Below are 17,024 nucleotides of genomic sequence, written 5' to 3'. Positions count from 1 at the left end.
ACTTAATTAATCAAAGTAAAGTCTTGACTAATTTTAGTTAAAGTAATTACCTCTAATCAAATTAAAGTCTTAATTATTGGCAAAAACTTATTTAATCAAATGAAAGTTTCTAAACAAAATCAAAGTAAAGTCTCAATTTAATTTAAAAACCTTTTAACTCATATGATTAGCATGAATGTAGATTTAAAATCATTATTTTCTATTCGATTAAGAAGCAAAGGACATAGATAAACAAAAACCACAACAATAATTAAAATAACAAAACATATAAATTCATCTAACCTCAGAATCCATTTAAGAAATTACAGTGGAATCAACCCTTAAAAGCTTAGCCCTCCATGGCTTTGATGGAATACATGATAATATGATGAAGGAAAGAAAATAAAAGAAGAGAATGAGAGATGTGGTGGAGACGGTATCTGCCAAAACCAGAGAGTTCTAAGTGTCTAAGCTGTGAGTTGTAAAAATTGAAAGTCCCCGTTTCTGCTCCCTTAAGTCTCTTTATATAGGCTTCAACTGGACTTTGGGCTTTATCTGTCAGTTGCTAAATTCTTTCATTTTTATTTAATTAATTAGCAACTCAATTTCTGTCCAATTTCCAATTCTGCCCCTCTTATTTAAGCATTTTTACAAAATTGACCAGAATTTGACCAGAGTTTGACCAGTTGACTGCCTATCAGATGCTGACACGTGGCAGTGCAGATTCTCTCTCCAGAATTAGGGTTTCACTCTCACACTCTTCTCCTTGGCTGCGCGGCTGACGTCGGCTGCTCCGGCTTCTTCTCCGGCGAGCGTGGCGGCACTGCTGCAGCTTCTCTTCTCCTCTGGTGGTGCGTGGTGGTGACGCGTCGCGGTGCTGGTTCGCTCAGATGGTGGTGCGTGGTGCGGCGGAGCTTGCGTTGTTGGTGGTGGCGGAACTGGTGCAGCCATGGCTGCTGCGTGAGGTGCAGAGAACGTGAAGATCTCGCGGTGGCCGTGAATCTGAAGGTGGAGGCTGCGCGAATGGAGGAAGATGGTGGCGCTATCACGGTGTTGATGGTACGTCGCCGGCGAGGTGAGGAGGTTGAAGATGGAGGTTGAAGATGGTTGCTGCCGTGGTTTCTGGTGCGTCGCCGGCGAGGTGATGACGGAACAGTGGCGGATCTGTTGCAGCGGCGTGGTGGTCGTGGTGGATGCGCGCTGCAGGTGATGCGTCGCGGTGGCCGGCGGCGAGATTGGTGGCTAGGGTGGCGGCGGCGGCTGCCATGGTGATGGAAGGAGAGGAGAAAATTAGGGTTAGGGTTTGGGGAGATGAAGATGATGACGTGGCAGAATCTGATTGGTTAATTTGGTGAGGTGGGGATTATGACACGTGGCGGCTTATGGTTGGCTAATCTTAAAAGGTGGGGATTGCCACATGGCATGATCTGGTTGAGTGGAGTTTAAGTGGTAGAAGGGGTGCAACTTAGTGAAAACTGGGGGTGCAGAACAGGTTTTTGTGGTCCACTTGAGCAAGGAGTGTGCAAATAAAAACTAGGGGTGCATTTAGCTCCTGATTTATTCTTTTTCAGAATTTCTTGATTTTGGACTTATTTTGTAACTTTGAATATTTTAAAATCACACTATTAATTGACCAAAAATAAATTCCAGCTGCATCAACAAACGTTAGAATATCCAATAATATTTTATGCAACTAAAATCAATTTTTACGCCACTTTTACCAAACTTACTCAATAAATCCAATAATCACAAATCCTAATTAAATCAATGTTTAAGCACAGAAAGTTCAATTAAATCCCCAAATTTAAATATTAAATGAGGGCAAAAATTTGAACTCATCACACACCCACACTTATCCTTTTGCACTCCTGGGCAAAATTGAACAATTTCAAAACTTTTTTCTGAGGTCTTTTATTCCATATTTTCAGTGGATTAAAAAAATGAATACCAATGGAAATAGATCAATCTTCTAGAAATCATGTTGTCATGCACAAACAAATGGATGAGATTCTGTTTTTCACACATGAGTTAATCTTTTGAGTTTACAAGATAATCAAATATGAAAGAGAAACACTCAAGTTAAATATATATTTTCTCACCAAGATTCGCTCAAGTGTCTTGGCTTGTGTTTTCACTCAAAATACCCATGCAAGTAAACACTCTCAATGCTTAGCAAGACTCTAATATTCACAGCTTTCAGAAAACATGCATTCAAAAATCATGAGGACTTTTCACAGGTTATAATGAGGCCAAGGCAAAGGTAGGAAAAACTTTAGGATTTGTGTGTTTTTGAAATAGTAAGGAAGAAAGATTTATGGAGCATAGTTTCAAAAACAATTTTTTTTTCTTTTATCCTTTGTTGCTCTTTTTCAGACAGCAATCATTTTTCATTACAACACTCTATCATCAACAATTATTTTCCCTTTTGCCATTTTTACAACTTTGTGGGGGAAATACACACCCCCACACTTTATTCCTCAACCAATCTCAACATAATCCACTAGCTCCTTCTTTCTCCCTAAGGACAAACATGGTCTTTTTTCTTTTTAAAGTTTAACAATATGCTCAAAACAAGAAAAAGAGGTTTAAGCTCAAGGGGCTACCAATGGATCAATGTCATGGTTAGCTTATTTGGCCAAGTAGCTAAAACAAGAAATGCCTCAGTCATATCAAATCATGCATGTTCACCTAAGATGCAAAACAACAGAATCAAGCTAAACATTTGAGTACCAACAAGACATGAGCAAATCACACAAGAAAAATAGGAATGACACATGGTAGTTCATCCTTACAATAAAGCTCAAAACTCACAAGGTCAAAAACTCTTTCACAAAAGATTTATTCCAGAAACTCTCAAATCAACTCAATCAAGTAAATCACAGAAAACAATCCACTCATAGCACATGACTTTTATTTTCCCAGAATTATGACCGTTCCAATTAGTAAATCAAATCCAAAAATCCAATGTCAATATGTTTTATTGAAAGCAAAAACTTTTTTTTTAAATAAAAACAAGCAGAAAACAAAATTAGAAAAGGAAAAACAAAACAAATAGAAAACGAAAACAGAAAAGGGGGAAATCTCCCCACACCCCCACACTTTATCCATGCATTGTCCTCAATGTATTCAATATGTATAAAATGCAAAGAAAAAGTATGAAGTGTACTTACCTCCTCAAGGTGGAAGGTATGAGGGAGAAGTCAAGTTCATCCCATCCATCGTCTTGTTCAGCATATCTTGATTTTCATTGAATATCCGAAGACGATGCCCATTAACTTTAAAAGTTCTTGCTGAAGATTCTTCCTTGATCTCCACTGCTCCATAAGGGAAGACTTCTGTAACAATGTATGGTCCTTCCCAAGTAGAGCGCAACTTACCACTCATGTGACCAAGCTTGGATTTGTATAGTAACACCTTCTGGCCTACCTTGAAATCCTTTCTAGCCACAAGCTTTTGGTCATGGAACTTCTTGGTTTTCTCTTTGTAGAACTTTGAATTTTCATAGGCTGCAAGCCTAATCTCCTCTAGTTCTTGCAACTGAAGTTTTCGCTCATTTCCTGCTTCTTCCAAATCCAAGTTGCATGCTTTCACGGCCCAATAGGCCCGATGTTCAATCTCCACAGGTAGATGACAAGCCTTTCCAAAAACCACCCTGAAAGGTGACATACCTATAGGTGTTTTGTAGGCTGTCCTGTGTGCCCAAAGTGCTTCATCCAATCTTGTGGCCCAATCCTTTCGACTAGGCTTCACTACTTTCTCTAGTATCTTTTTAATCTCTCTGTTAGAGATCTCCGCTTGTCCATTAGTTTGGGGGTGATATGGTGTAGCAATGCGATGTGTCACCCCATACTTCTTCAACATGTTCTCAAGTAGCCTATTACAGAATGAGTCCCCTGGTCACTGATGATGGCTCGTGGTATCCCAAATCTGCAGAAAATGTTAGACCTGACAAAACTCATAACAACTCGAGAATCATTAGTCCTTGTAGCTATGGCTTCCACCCATTTGGAGACATAGTCTACAGCAAGCAAAATATAAGAAAACCCAAAAGAAGGAGGAAAAGGACCCATAAAATCAATACCCCAAATATCAAATACCTCACAATACAGCATGGGTTGTTGAGGCATTTCATCCCTTCTTGTAATGGATCTTGCTGCCCTTTGGCACTGCTTACAATTTTCATATACCCTCTGTGCATCTTTAAAAATAGTAGGCCAATATAATCCACAATCCAACACCTTCCTACCTGTTCTTTGTGTGCCATAATGTCCACCAAAAGGAGATGAATGACAGAACTCAAGCACATGAGGTATCTCGATATCTGGAACACACCTCCTTATGACTTGGTCACTACCAATGCGCCATAAGATTGGGTCTTCCCAGATATAGTACTTTGCCTCACTTTTTAGCTTGATTCTTTCATATTTGGAGAAGGAAGGAGGAATAGCAGAAACAACCAAATAATTAACAATGTCAGCAAACCAAGGTTCAGGAAACATACCTTTCACAGCAGTCAATGCTAGGAGGACTTCATCAGGAAAGTCATCCTTAATAGGAATGTTATCTTCTCCATTTTCAATCCTGCTAAGATGATCGGCTACTAAGTTATGTGCTCCACTTCTGTCTAGAATCTCAATGTCAAACTCTTGGAGCAGTAGCATCCATCTGATCAACCTTGGTTTCGAATCTGCTTTCTTCAGAAGGAATTTTAATGCTGCATGATCAGTATAAACAATTACCTTGGAACCAAGTATATACGGTCTGAATTTGTCTAAGGCAAACACAACAGCCAATAATTCCTTCTCAGTCGTGGTGTAGTTAGCCTGCGTTGTGTCCAACGTTCTGGAAGCATAATATATCACATGTGATAGCTTCCCATCTTTTTGTGCAAGCACCGCTCCTACTGCAAAGTTTGATGCATCACACATCAACTCGAATGGTAATGTCCAGTCAGGTGGCTGGATGATAGGAGTGGTGGTAAGCGCCTTTTTCAATGTATCAAACGCATCTTTGCACCTCTCTCCAAAGTCAAATACTATATCCTTTTGCAACAAGTTGGAGAGAGGGTTGGCTATCTTGCTGAAGTCCTTGATAAACCTCCTGTAAAATCCTGCATGTCCAAGAAAAGATCGAACCTCTTTCACAGAAGAGGGGTAAGGCAATTGTGAAATAATATCTATTTTAGTAGGATCTACAGATATACCATTCTTGGAAACAACGTGACCTAAAACTATATCTTGTTCTACCATAAAATGACATTTTTCAAAATTTAGAACAAGGTTAGTTTTTTCACATCTCTCCAAGACTCTAGCAAGATTAGACAAGCAGTGATCAAAAGATGAACCATATACACTAAAATCATCCATAAAAACCTCAATACAATGCTCCAACAAATCTGTAAAAATACTCATCATACATCGTTGAAATGTTCCAGGAGCATTGCAAAGGCCAAATGGCATTTTCCTATAAGCATATGTACCGAAGGGACAAGTAAAAGTAGTCTTATGTTGATCCTCTAGGGCAATACAAATCTGAAAATACCCAGAGAATCCATCAAGAAAACAGTAATGAGACTTACCTGCCAATCGATCTAACATCTGGTCCATGAATGGTAAAGGAAAGTGGTCCTTCCTGGTGGCCTGGTTTAGTCTTCTATAATCAATACAGACCCTCCAGCTATTCTGAATACGAGTAGGAATCAACTCGTTCTTCTCATTCTTGACCACGGTGATCCCAGATTTCTTGGGGACCACATGTACAAGACTCACCCAAGTGCTGTCAGAAATGGGATATATAATACCTGCTTGTAGCAACTTGGTGACTTCTTTCTTCACAACCTCCATCAGTTGAGGATTCAGTCTCCTCTGAGGTTGCCTCACTAGCTTAGCATCCTCCTCCAAGAGTATTCTGTGCATGCAGAAAGAAGGACTAATACCAGGAATATCTGCCAAAGTCCAGCCTATTGCTCGCTTGTGATCTTTGATAACCTGCAATAGCTTTTGTTCCTGCTCATCAGTAAGCAAGGCAGATATAATAACAGGGAGTTTCCCATCCCTCTCATGATAAACATATTTCAAATGAGATGGTAAAGGTTTCAACTCCAAAGTGGGTGGCTGTTCCACAGATGGCAACATTTTACTGCCTAAGGTAATTTCAGCCACCTTAGCATCACACTTGGACGCCACAGAGGTATCAAATAGTGACACCGCGTCCTCAACATCACCTGTTTTACAATTTTCTCTTTCGTCTAAAATTGAGCCCGAAATATTCGAAAAAGAAAAATCCAAAGAAGAAGAAAAACCAGATAAAACATCCAAAAGTCCAAAAGCATAATTGTTCACTACATTACTCAATAAATCAATGCAAAACAAAGAATGGTCTTCAATTGGGTGCTTCATGGCTTCTAGCACGTTGAACTGCACCTTCTCATCTCCTATCTCCATAGTCAAGGATCCTGCATGCACGTCTATCTTGGTACGTGCTGTCATCATGAATGGTCTTCCCAAGATGATTGTGGTTGAACTCATTCCTTCATCATCCTTTATATCCAAGATGTAGAAATCTGCAGGAAAAATTAACTTGTCCACACGGACAAGCACATCTTCTAGCACACCTGCAGGGTTAACTGTGCTACGGTTGGCCAATTGAATGACCACACCAGTAGACTTAAGAGGTCCAAGATGAAGTGAAGTAAAAACAGATAAAGGCATTACATTAATAGAAGCTCCTAAATCTAACATAGCATTGTCAAACTTAGTACTACCTATAATGCAGGGAACAGAAAACATACCTGGATCCTTACACTTTTGCGGCATTCTGACTGCAGGCTTCTTGATTAAGCTAGAGACGTTTCTTCCCATGTTCACTACCTCTTTGTCCATAATACGCCTTTTATGTGTACATAATTCTTTGAGAAACTTGGCGTATTTAGGAATTTGTCTCACAGCATCCAACAAAGGAATGTTTATCTCCACTTTCTTGAAAGTATTCAGGATTTCTTTGTCTAACTCCTCCATCTTTTTAGTTTTTGGTTTCAAACGGTTTGGATAGGGAGGAAGAGGAGAATAAGGAGAAGGATTTTCAGAGGAAGTATTAGGGGATACCAACCTGGAGTTATCACTGGGTGCAGGCATCTCAGATGTTGCTAGTGTTGCTTCATCTGATCTTCCTCTTTCATCATTAGGTACAACTTCATTGTCCTTATCTTCATCTTCTTGGGCATCCCCAAGACCTTGTATTTGCTTACCCGATCTTAAAGTAATAGCACTTACATTTCGCGGGTTGATTACAGTTTGTGCAGGCAAATTGCTTGAGCCTTGTTGAGACTTCATCTGATTTAACTCATTTGCCATTTGTCCAATCTGATTTTGCAAATTCTGATTGGTTGCTTCCATTGTTTGTTTCAACTCATTGATTTGTCCCTTCATCATGTCAGCCATCATTTTCATCATTGCCTCCATGTTTGAATCACCAGAGGTTGCAGCTGGTTGTGGTTGTTGCCTCTGTTGAGGTGGAACATAGACTTGTTGGTGTTGAGGCTGTTGATTTCCCCATTTTTGGCTGGGATATTCCCTCCAATCTGGGTTGTACTTGTTGGAGGACAAATCAAGGTTGTATTGCTGCCAAGTTGGTCTATTATTGCCATAGATGTTTGCAGCATATGCCTGAGGTTGTTCATTATCTAACGTCCCTGTCTCTTTTAACATAGAACAAGCCTCTGTAGGATGATTAGTAGAAGCACAAATTCCACATAAAGTAGAAGGGATAGGCTTTTTCTGTAAGTCTGTCAAGGTCCTTACCATGGCTGCTAAGTCATCCAACTTCCCTTCTAATTTCTTGTGATCTGCAACATATGAAGCTTCTACTCCATGGGTTCCCTTCAATAGAGTTATAGAATTACTCCTTGTGGAAAATTGTTGATGGTTCGACGCCATAGTTTCAATCAATTGTCTTGCATTTGTTGGTGTTTTGTCCACCAATGACCCTCCACTTGCAGCATCTATCATTTGTCTATCCATGATACTCAATCCCTCATAAAAGTATTGAATGAGGAGATGCTCGTTTATTTGGTGATGAGGACATGAAGCACATAACTTTTTGAATCTTTCCCAATACTCGTGAAGACTTTCTCTTTCTTGTTGCCTTATCCCATAAATATCTTTGCGAATAGCAGCAACTCTAGATGCTGGAAAAAACTTTTCCAGAAATAATCTTTTCAGAGTCTCCCAGGTATTGATGGATCCTGGCGGAAGGCAGTATAACCAATTCTTAGCGGCATCTTGCAATGAGAATGGAAAAGCCTTAAGCTTGATATGTTCCTCTGTCACTGTTGTAGGTCTCATGGATGAACAAACAACATGAAATTCCTTCAAGTGATGGTATGGGTCTTCTCCTGCTAATCCATGGAATTTGGGTAAAAGATGGATTAACCCAGACTTAAGCTCACATTCTCCATCTGGATATTGGATGCACATGTTTTGTGTAATTGCTGCATCCGGTGAAGCCAACTCTCTTATTGTTCTTTCTTCCATTCTATCTTCTTGAATTTCTGGTTCAGGTGATGGATCAGAAGATATGTTAATCACCGGAGGTGATTCTAGTGGTACACTTTCAGTGGTAGGTTCAGATGATGATGGTGCTCCTTCAGTAGAACACCTGAGATCAAGTCTCCTACGTGATTTACGCAAGTTCCTTTCAAGTTCTGAATCAAGTTGATAAAATTGACCCGGATTGGCCCGAGTCATGCACTATGCAAGTCCACCTGAAAGTGTTTCCCTGTGTGTTTTTTTTTCTTCCTATTCTTGTTTTGGAAAAAGATTTCAAGAAAGAAATAAGTTAAGCTGTCGTTGGGTCTACTCCCAGGAAAGAGAGGTGCGTCACAATGGACAACTTAAATACCTAGTATTTCCTAGACAGAGTTTTCCAAACTAGTCTCAAAAATTTCTTAAAAGAAATTCTTAATCAAAACAAAAATAGAAATTTGCTTGGAGTATATTAACAGAAAACTAAAGACTACAAAATAACAAACAATATCAAACGTATATGCGTAAAATTAATAAAAATAAATAAAAATAAAAAATAAAATAAAATAAAATAAAATAAAATAAAATAAATAAATAAAAACAGAATCAAAATAAAAGAAATACTAACCGTACTCCCCGGCAACGGCGCCAAATTTGATATCGCTGTCGTTAGGCGATCAAATTACCACTACTTTAGCAACTTCAGTATTGCCAGTTTGTAGTGAAGAAAATAGTTAGGGTTAAGATAACCCTGAGTCGTCTCACAACGAATACGGAATTGATCTCAAATATTTGATTCTCAAAAATGCAATTTAAAACTAGCAACTATAAAAATAGGGAGAATTTGATATGCAAAGAAAATGACACGGAAGATTGTAAACACAGTAATAGTAAATAGGTCAATTCCACTGCTTTTTCTAAATAAGATTCTTCATTGGTTATCTAGAGATTATTGTTAAATTAATTATTGTTGTTGATTTACAAATAAATCAATGTAAAGACTCAATTCATTTGTTGGCATCCTCACTTTTAATCAAAGTACAGTCTCAATTAAAAGTGAGAATTATTAGATTGTCCATAGTAAATTCAATCAAAGTACAGTCTCAATTAATTTTACTATGCCTAATCATGTTTATTCCTTTGTTTCTTTACCAAATAGAAAACTTAATTAATCAAAGTAAAGTCTTGACTAATTTTAGTTAAAGTAATTACCTCTAATCAAATTAAAGTCTTAATTATTGGCAAAAACTTATTTAATCAAATGAAAGTTTCTAAACAAAATCAAAGTAAAGTCTCAATTTAATTTAAAAACCTTTTAACTCATATGATTAGCATGAATGTAGATTTAAAATCATTATTTTCTATTCGATTAAGAAGCAAAGGACATAGATAAACAAAAACCACAACAATAATTAAAATAACAAAACATATAAATTCATCTAACCTCAGAATCCATTTAAGAAATTACAGTGGAATCAACCCTTAAAAGCTTAGCCCTCCATGGCTTTGATGGAATACATGATAATATGATGAAGGAAAGAAAATAAAAGAAGAGAATGAGAGATGTGGTGGAGACGGTATCTGCCAAAACCAGAGAGTTCTAAGTGTCTAAGCTGTGAGTTGTAAAAATTGTAAGTCCCCGTTTCTGCTCCCTTAAGTCTCTTTATATAGGCTTCAACTGGACTTTGGGCTTTATCTGTCAGTTGCTAAATTCTTTCATTTTTATTTAATTAATTAGCAACTCAATTTCTGTCCAATTTCCAATTCTGCCCCTCTTATTTAAGCATTTTTACAAAATTGACCAGAATTTGACCAGAGTTTGACCAGTTGACTGCCTATCAGATGCTGACACGTGGCAGTGCAGATTCTCTCTCCAGAATTAGGGTTTCACTCTCACACTCTTCTCCTTGGCTGCGCGGCTGACGGCGGCTGCTCCGGCTTCTTCTCCGGCGAGCGTGGCGGCACTGCTGCAGCTTCTCTTCTCCTCTGGTGGTGCGTGGTGGTGACGCGTCGCGGTGCTGGTTCGCTCAGATGGTGGTGCGTGGTGCGGCGGAGCTTGCGTTGTTGGTGGTGGCGGAACTGGTGCAGCCATGGCTGCTGCGTGAGGTGCAGAGAACGTGAAGATCTCGCGGTGGCCGTGAATCTGAAGGTGGAGGCTGCGCGAATGGAGGAAGATGGTGGCGCTATCACGGTGTTGATGGTACGTCGCCGGCGAGGTGAGGAGGTTGAAGATGGAGGTTGAAGATGGTTGCTGCCGTGGTTTCTGGTGCGTCGCCGGCGAGGTGATGACGGAACAGTGGCGGATCTGTTGCAGCGGCGTGGTGGTCGTGGTGGATGCGCGCTGCAGGTGATGCGTCGCGGTGGCCGGCGGCGAGATTGGTGGCTAGGGTGGCGGCGGCGGCTGCCATGGTGATGGAAGGAGAGGAGAAAATTAGGGTTAGGGTTTGGGGAGATGAAGATGATGACGTGGCAGAATCTGATTGGTTAATTTGGTGAGGTGGGGATTATGACACGTGGCGGCTTATGGTTGGCTAATCTTAAAAGGTGGGGATTGCCACATGGCATGATCTGGTTGAGTGGAGTTTAAGTGGTAGAAGGGGTGCAACTTAGTGAAAACTGGGGGTGCAGAACAGGTTTTTGTGGTCCACTTGAGCAAGGAGTGTGCAAATAAAAACTAGGGGTGCATTTAGCTCCTGATTTATTCTTTTTCAGAATTTCTTGATTTTGGACTTATTTTGTAACTTTGAATATTTTAAAATCACACTATTAATTGACCAAAAATAAATTCCAGCTGCATCAACAAACGTTAGAATATCCAATAATATTTTATGCAACTAAAATCAATTTTTACGCCACTTTTACCAAACTTACTCAATAAATCCAATAATCACAAATCCTAATTAATCCAGGAGGGCACACAACTTTCCAACTTTCGAGCTTCCATTTCTATGTGTTGGAAGTGAGAAAGTTGTCCTTTCAAAAACTTGCACACACCACTTTCCAAGACTTATAATCATGACTCCCTACCTACCCACGCCATATGTACCAATGGCAAATACAAATTTTGAATAGTGTGATCTGGCTTCACGCGATCTTCTTATTTTTAAGAAGGCCATCTCCTCGTTTTACCTGTTCTTTACTCATTTCTTCTCCATCTTTCTCCATTATTTGTTGGATTTTCTCTTCTCGAATTTCTCCTTACTTTTCCTTGGAAGTTGAATCCTTTCACTCTGGCTTCCTTTATTCATTGCTACTTGGTGTAATTGCCTTTTTTTTTTGCCTATTGCCGCCTTGTATCTGTTAATCGTCTCTTTTATTGATTTTTTTTGCATATCCTTTCTGTGCTTTCTGGACTAGATTTCTGCTTAGTATTGCACTTTCTGTACTGGATTTCTGCTTATTGTGGTGTTTTTTTTATTGATATTTTGCATATGTTGCGTTTTTGCATATTTTTTTATTTTTCTCGATTGGTTTTTGTGTATTTGTTGCGATTTGTCTTCCTATTTCATGAGCTTGTTCTGGTTGAAGATTTGTTTTAGCTTTTCTTAAGGCCATCCATTCCAACTTGCTTTGTTTGCTTTTGTTGTTTTCCTTGGGTTTCCTATTATTTCCTTCCTTCTCTCATAATGTCGTCATATGATCCGTATTACCCCTAGGCCACCCTTGCTCTTAGGAGAGAGTTTTCATCCATAACCACTCTTACTAGGGTCGGGGCATTCAGATGTCAGCAAACCCTTTGTAAGAGCAATGAGAAAGATGTGGTAGTTGCTACCTATGATGTGGATTAACCCATATGTCGAGACAATTCCATACCTCCTCCCCAAAAATTCACCTTTATGTACATTACCCTGTTTGAGAAGCCACAATTGCGACTTTCTTTTAATACCTTTGAGAAAGAACTCCTAACCATTATGAACATCGCCCATGCCAGCTCCATCCGAATAGTTGGGCATTCGTCCGAGCCTTCTGGGTCTTGTGCACCCACTGTAGTATCACCCCCTCGGCCAACATGTGATGTGACCCCAACAAGCCCAACATCAAGCCAAGGTACACCTTCAAGTCCAAGCCCATCAAGAGGACCAATAACAAGGGTCATGCTCAAAAAGATCTATTTGGGCTTCCAAGATGGCCCAAATCCACATGGGCTTCTCACACTCTTCATATGGGCCAAAGAAGATGTGAACATTTGAATAGGTGTATCAAAGAGCAGTAGAATAGCAATAAGATTGGCCCATTGGTTAGGCCTTGTTTTCTAGAATAATAAGTCAAACAATGTGATGTGACCCCAACAAGCCCAACATCAAGCCAAGGTACACCTTCAAGTCCAAGCCCATCAAGAGGACCAATAACAAGGGTCATGCTCAAAAATTTGGGCTTCCAAGATGGCCCAAATCCACATGGGCTTCTCACACTCTTCATATGGGCCAAAGAAGATGTGAACATTTGAATAGGTGTATCAAAGAGCAGTAGAATAGCAATAAGATTGGCCCATTGGTTAGGCCTTGTTTTCTAGAATAATAAGTCAAACAATGTGTAGTTGAATTGCTAAAATTGGGCTTGACTAAGCCCAATAAGAGATGTGGCCATGAGCTACCAAAGGTCCAAGGTAGACTAAGTGGAAGTCAACATTCCTTCCTACACCTCACGGATCCAAGGGCTAGGAATGCTTCCTCCTTTTCCAAGGCATCATCCAATGGCTGTGAGCATTGATCCTTCTCCAAGCCATCTTCCATGGCCAAGATTGAATGCCTTTCTCATCTAAGGGCCAAGAGTGCTTATGTGTATTTACTTTCATATAAAAGCCTAAATTTTAGGCTATTGTAATCACTCTTGAATCTTAAGCAATAGATGCCTAGTGTTGAGAGTACTCCACTCCTATTGCCTTTTGAGAGTCACTTGAGCTAGAGAATTGAATCATCTCCTCTAGCCACCTTCCTCTATCTTTTCTAAGATAGAATTCATTACTCACCTTTCACTCCAATTCCGAGAACAACCTTCATCCTTCACCTTGCTTCCGTCCATCCTCACCCATCCATGGAGCTCTCTTCTTCACCTTCATCTAACGGGTTCCACTATAATGTTTTTGTATTTTTTTTTAGCTAAAGACTCCTCCTAAGTAGATGTTGGATTCTCTCAGTGGGGTTAGCGTAATGAAATCCTCCTAAGTCTTTAGCTCGAAAAAGTTACAAAAACATGTTGGTCGATGGGGTGATACTGTAATGGGTGAACAAGACATGGAAGGCTCGGACGAACGCCCAACTATTGTGATGTAGTTGGCAAGGAGCGATGTTCAGAATAGTCAGGAGTTCTTTCTCAAAGGTGTAACATCACGATCGGATATTACTAATTTAAATAATAAAATATAAATAAAAAGTAAACATCATTTATTATAATTCCATTTCCCAAAAACGCGTGAAATTTAAAACTTTATTTCATCGTAAAATAATCTTAAATCCATACTTATAAAATTCAAGTAAAATATTCATATCTAATAATATAAAAGTTTACAGTTTACTCAAAATCATAATAAAAACTCTGGTAAACTTTTCTCCTAGATTACCCTACTTTGGCTCTATGCCTCACAAGATCCACCTGCAACATCATTTGCTCACGTGTAACGCAATACACGATCATCGCCAAACACAAGCAGATAGGGTGAGCTACAATATAAAACACACATATAATCCAAACATACATATTCGCACATCAAAGGATTTCTATCCTTTGATTCAATACCACATGGCCACCACCATCCATGTTCTACGTCTTTAGGTGAATATCTCAAGATGTCTTGTTGCCACACCTACAAGCCACAACTTGTCGAACATGTGCGGGAAACCTACTACGGACCACACTCTATAACACCAAGTGGAGTTTCCAATACGAACATAATTTGTAACATCCCAAGATTACCAAACTCGTCAACCAAATACTAAGGAGGGCAATCTATCTGGACCCATCCGTATGAGCCACAACTCGTATACTCACACCGACAACACTTGCCAACCCGAGCTACGACTCAAGAGTTCCTTGTGTTCATCCGCTATCTCGAACCACAACTCACGAGATGCCATTTTGAGACATCACTCAAGGAATGCCACGTGTTTAACCGCTATCCCAAGCCACAACTCAAGGGATACGTTCCGAGCCACAACTCAAGGAACATCCTACAAACTGACATTTAAGGTATCACCACAACATTGTAGATCACGCACATCAAAAGAAAACAAAGCTTCTGCCATTATGTTATTGCTTGGCATTGATCCAAAGCCGCCAGGCAAAACTCGCTTCCAGAACGCCTGGTGGGGTACACGTGTCGCCAGGCGCTAAACGCCTCTGCACACACTGTATCTGCAAGTATCGCTTGGCAGGACGAGCCTCACCTTCAGGTGTCAAACGCTCTTGTTGCCCTTTAGAATTGCAGTCATCGCCTCACGGTTATCGTACCGCCGCCAAGCTCCACACCAGTACTCACTATCACACTAATTGCAACTATCATACTTCATCTTCAAATACCCCATTCATTAATTGATTTACCTATGAAATTTCCATTTAGTCATGCTCATCTTTTCATTCATTATTGATCCACATTGCACTCTTCCTTCTAAACATAAGTACATCACTATTTCCACCCTACTATATTCTCTCTTAGTATCTTGCCACATAGTACCACATTTTTACTACTTGAATTGAACCATGACTAATTCAGCCACCCATAACTCCTAAGTCTCGTGCTATTGCCAATCCATTTCATACAACTGGTTTAATTAATATTTTGGACTATGATTAATATCACAATTTCTCCCGATTATCATGCAATCAGAGATGAATTCATAATAGCTTCCACGTATTTTATTCTCCATTTTCCCTTACTCCAAATTTCCTAATTCCATTAGCGTAAGTAACATATCACCATAGAGTCTCCAAGCCCTCATTGCATCTCACAGCCACGCAGTGCAGAATTCAATGCGTTGGTGCCTGGTGGCTCCATCAGTACTGCCAGGCGATGCATAGTATTCTGGGAAATTCCTAGAATTTCCAACACCTGTGAAGATTCCAACAACCCTAAAAAATCGATCACTCTGAGTGTTTCCACGATCCAACCATCAATCAAGTTGCCAAGGAGGTCTAATACTACTTTATTTATGAAATTCTAGTTTCCTTAGGGTGATTCATGCCTCCTTTAATCCTAGACGCAACATTCCAATCCTTGCCAAACCTTAAAATATATCCCTATCATTATTTATTGAATTCTCTTAACCCGCTGCACAATTTAACAACCAAATACATCTAATATTAAACTCTGTTAAAGCTAATTTTCTCCAAAAACATCAAAATCGAGACAAAATTGGCTCGTGTCACCTAGCGGGTGTTCATCACCGCCAGGCCATTCATCAAAAACCTAGAATCGCACATGAATTAAGATGAGTCGTTTGGCAACCTTGAAGACTCGCAAGGCGGTTTCTAGAAATTTTCAAGAATTTTGCAATTTCGTAACTTAAGCAATATTCAATCATCCATAATACATGCAATTCATACAATTAAACGATACAATTTAAAATGAACGGAGTCCAGCTCCACTAACCTAGATTCATTGCTTCAAAAGTGCACAAATCTTTGAGTCCTTGATCTCAATTAGCCTTAGCTTGTAATTCCTCCTTCAAGAGTCCTTCTCAACTCTCCCTTTGCATTATGATTCACTCTCTCAATATGCACCAATAGCAGCCTTAGCAAAAATCCACTCTCTCAATCTAAATACTCACTTAATTTTGCCTTAATTAGCAATGAGGGGAGGAAAAACGAAAGTTTACATTAAGCTAACTTAATTGTCATTCAAGGTTCATTAATGGCTATTTTTCCAGCCCCTCTTGACTACCCCTTTGTTCGCTAGGGTTTCTGGCCTTTCACATTCATGCATAAAGTACACTCAACCACTTGTGCTAATACTTTTCCATATCATACAAATTAACATTAGCTACCATAAAGGCTCCCACCACCCACATTTATTAATTAATTATTTATTTAATTAATTAAATTTTGTAGATCTTACAAAAGGTAATAAAAGAAAGTTGCAATCCAAACTTCTCAAATAGGGTAATGTAAATAAAGGTGAATTGTTTGGGAGGAGGTATGGAACGTCTCGACATATAGGTTCATTTGCGTCACAGGTAGCAATGACCACGTCTTTTTCATTACTCTTACAAAGGATTTGGTGACGTATGAATGCCTTGACCCTAGTAAGAGTGGTCATGATGAAAACTCTCTTCTAAGAGCAAGGGTGGCTCAAGGGTAATACAGATCATATGACGATTTTGTGAGAGAAGGAAGGCAACAATAGGAAACCCAAGGACAAAAGCAAAAGCGAACAGAGCAAGTTGGAATAGATAACCCTAAGAAAAGCTAAAAAGATCTTCAACTAGAAGTAGCCCAGAAAACACGAAGACTAATTGCAACAAATAAGCAAAAACCAATCCGAAAAAACACAACAAATACACAAAAACCAATATAGAAAAACGCAATGAA

General features: G+C 39.4%; 1 protein-coding gene across 1 annotated transcript; it reads right to left on the bottom strand.

The window, feature by feature from the left end:
* Positions 1 to 1,024: 1,024 nt before the first annotated feature.
* Positions 1,025 to 8,498, bottom strand: LOC146884215 (uncharacterized). The gene is made up of 3 exons (XM_085665903.1): positions 7,167 to 8,498; positions 6,203 to 7,112; positions 1,025 to 1,239 (listed from the first exon to the last, which is right to left on the bottom strand). Exons 1-3 carry the CDS (start codon positions 8,451 to 8,453, stop codon positions 1,025 to 1,027), a joined length of 2,412 nt encoding a protein of 803 aa, XP_085522029.1. The 5' UTR covers positions 8,454 to 8,498.
* Between the last annotated feature and the right edge of the window lie 8,526 nt (positions 8,499 to 17,024).

This window comes from Vigna unguiculata, chromosome 8, assembly GCF_037176805.1.
Source record: "Vigna unguiculata cultivar grain cowpea cultivar isolate G323 ecotype 2 chromosome 8, ASM3717680v1, whole genome shotgun sequence".
In the NCBI taxonomy this organism is placed as follows: domain Eukaryota; kingdom Viridiplantae; phylum Streptophyta; class Magnoliopsida; order Fabales; family Fabaceae; genus Vigna; species Vigna unguiculata.
Note: the sequence above shows the minus strand (reverse complement) of the source record. Positions and strands in the feature narration are given on the sequence as shown.

Bases quoted from the DNA above. Each gene is read 5' to 3' on its own strand.
- LOC146884215 (XM_085665903.1), bottom strand. From the start codon at position 8,453: ATGTGCATCCAATATCCAGATGGAGAATGTGAGCTTAAGTCTGGGTTA. The intron at 7,113-7,166 runs GTACCTAATGAT...GCAACATCTGAG, and splicing joins AAGATAAGGACAATGAAGTT to ATGCCTGCACCCAGTGATAA. The intron at 1,240-6,202 runs GTGATGTTGAGG...TCACCATGGCAG, and splicing joins AAGAGAAAATTGTAAAACAG to CCGCCGCCGCCACCCTAGCC.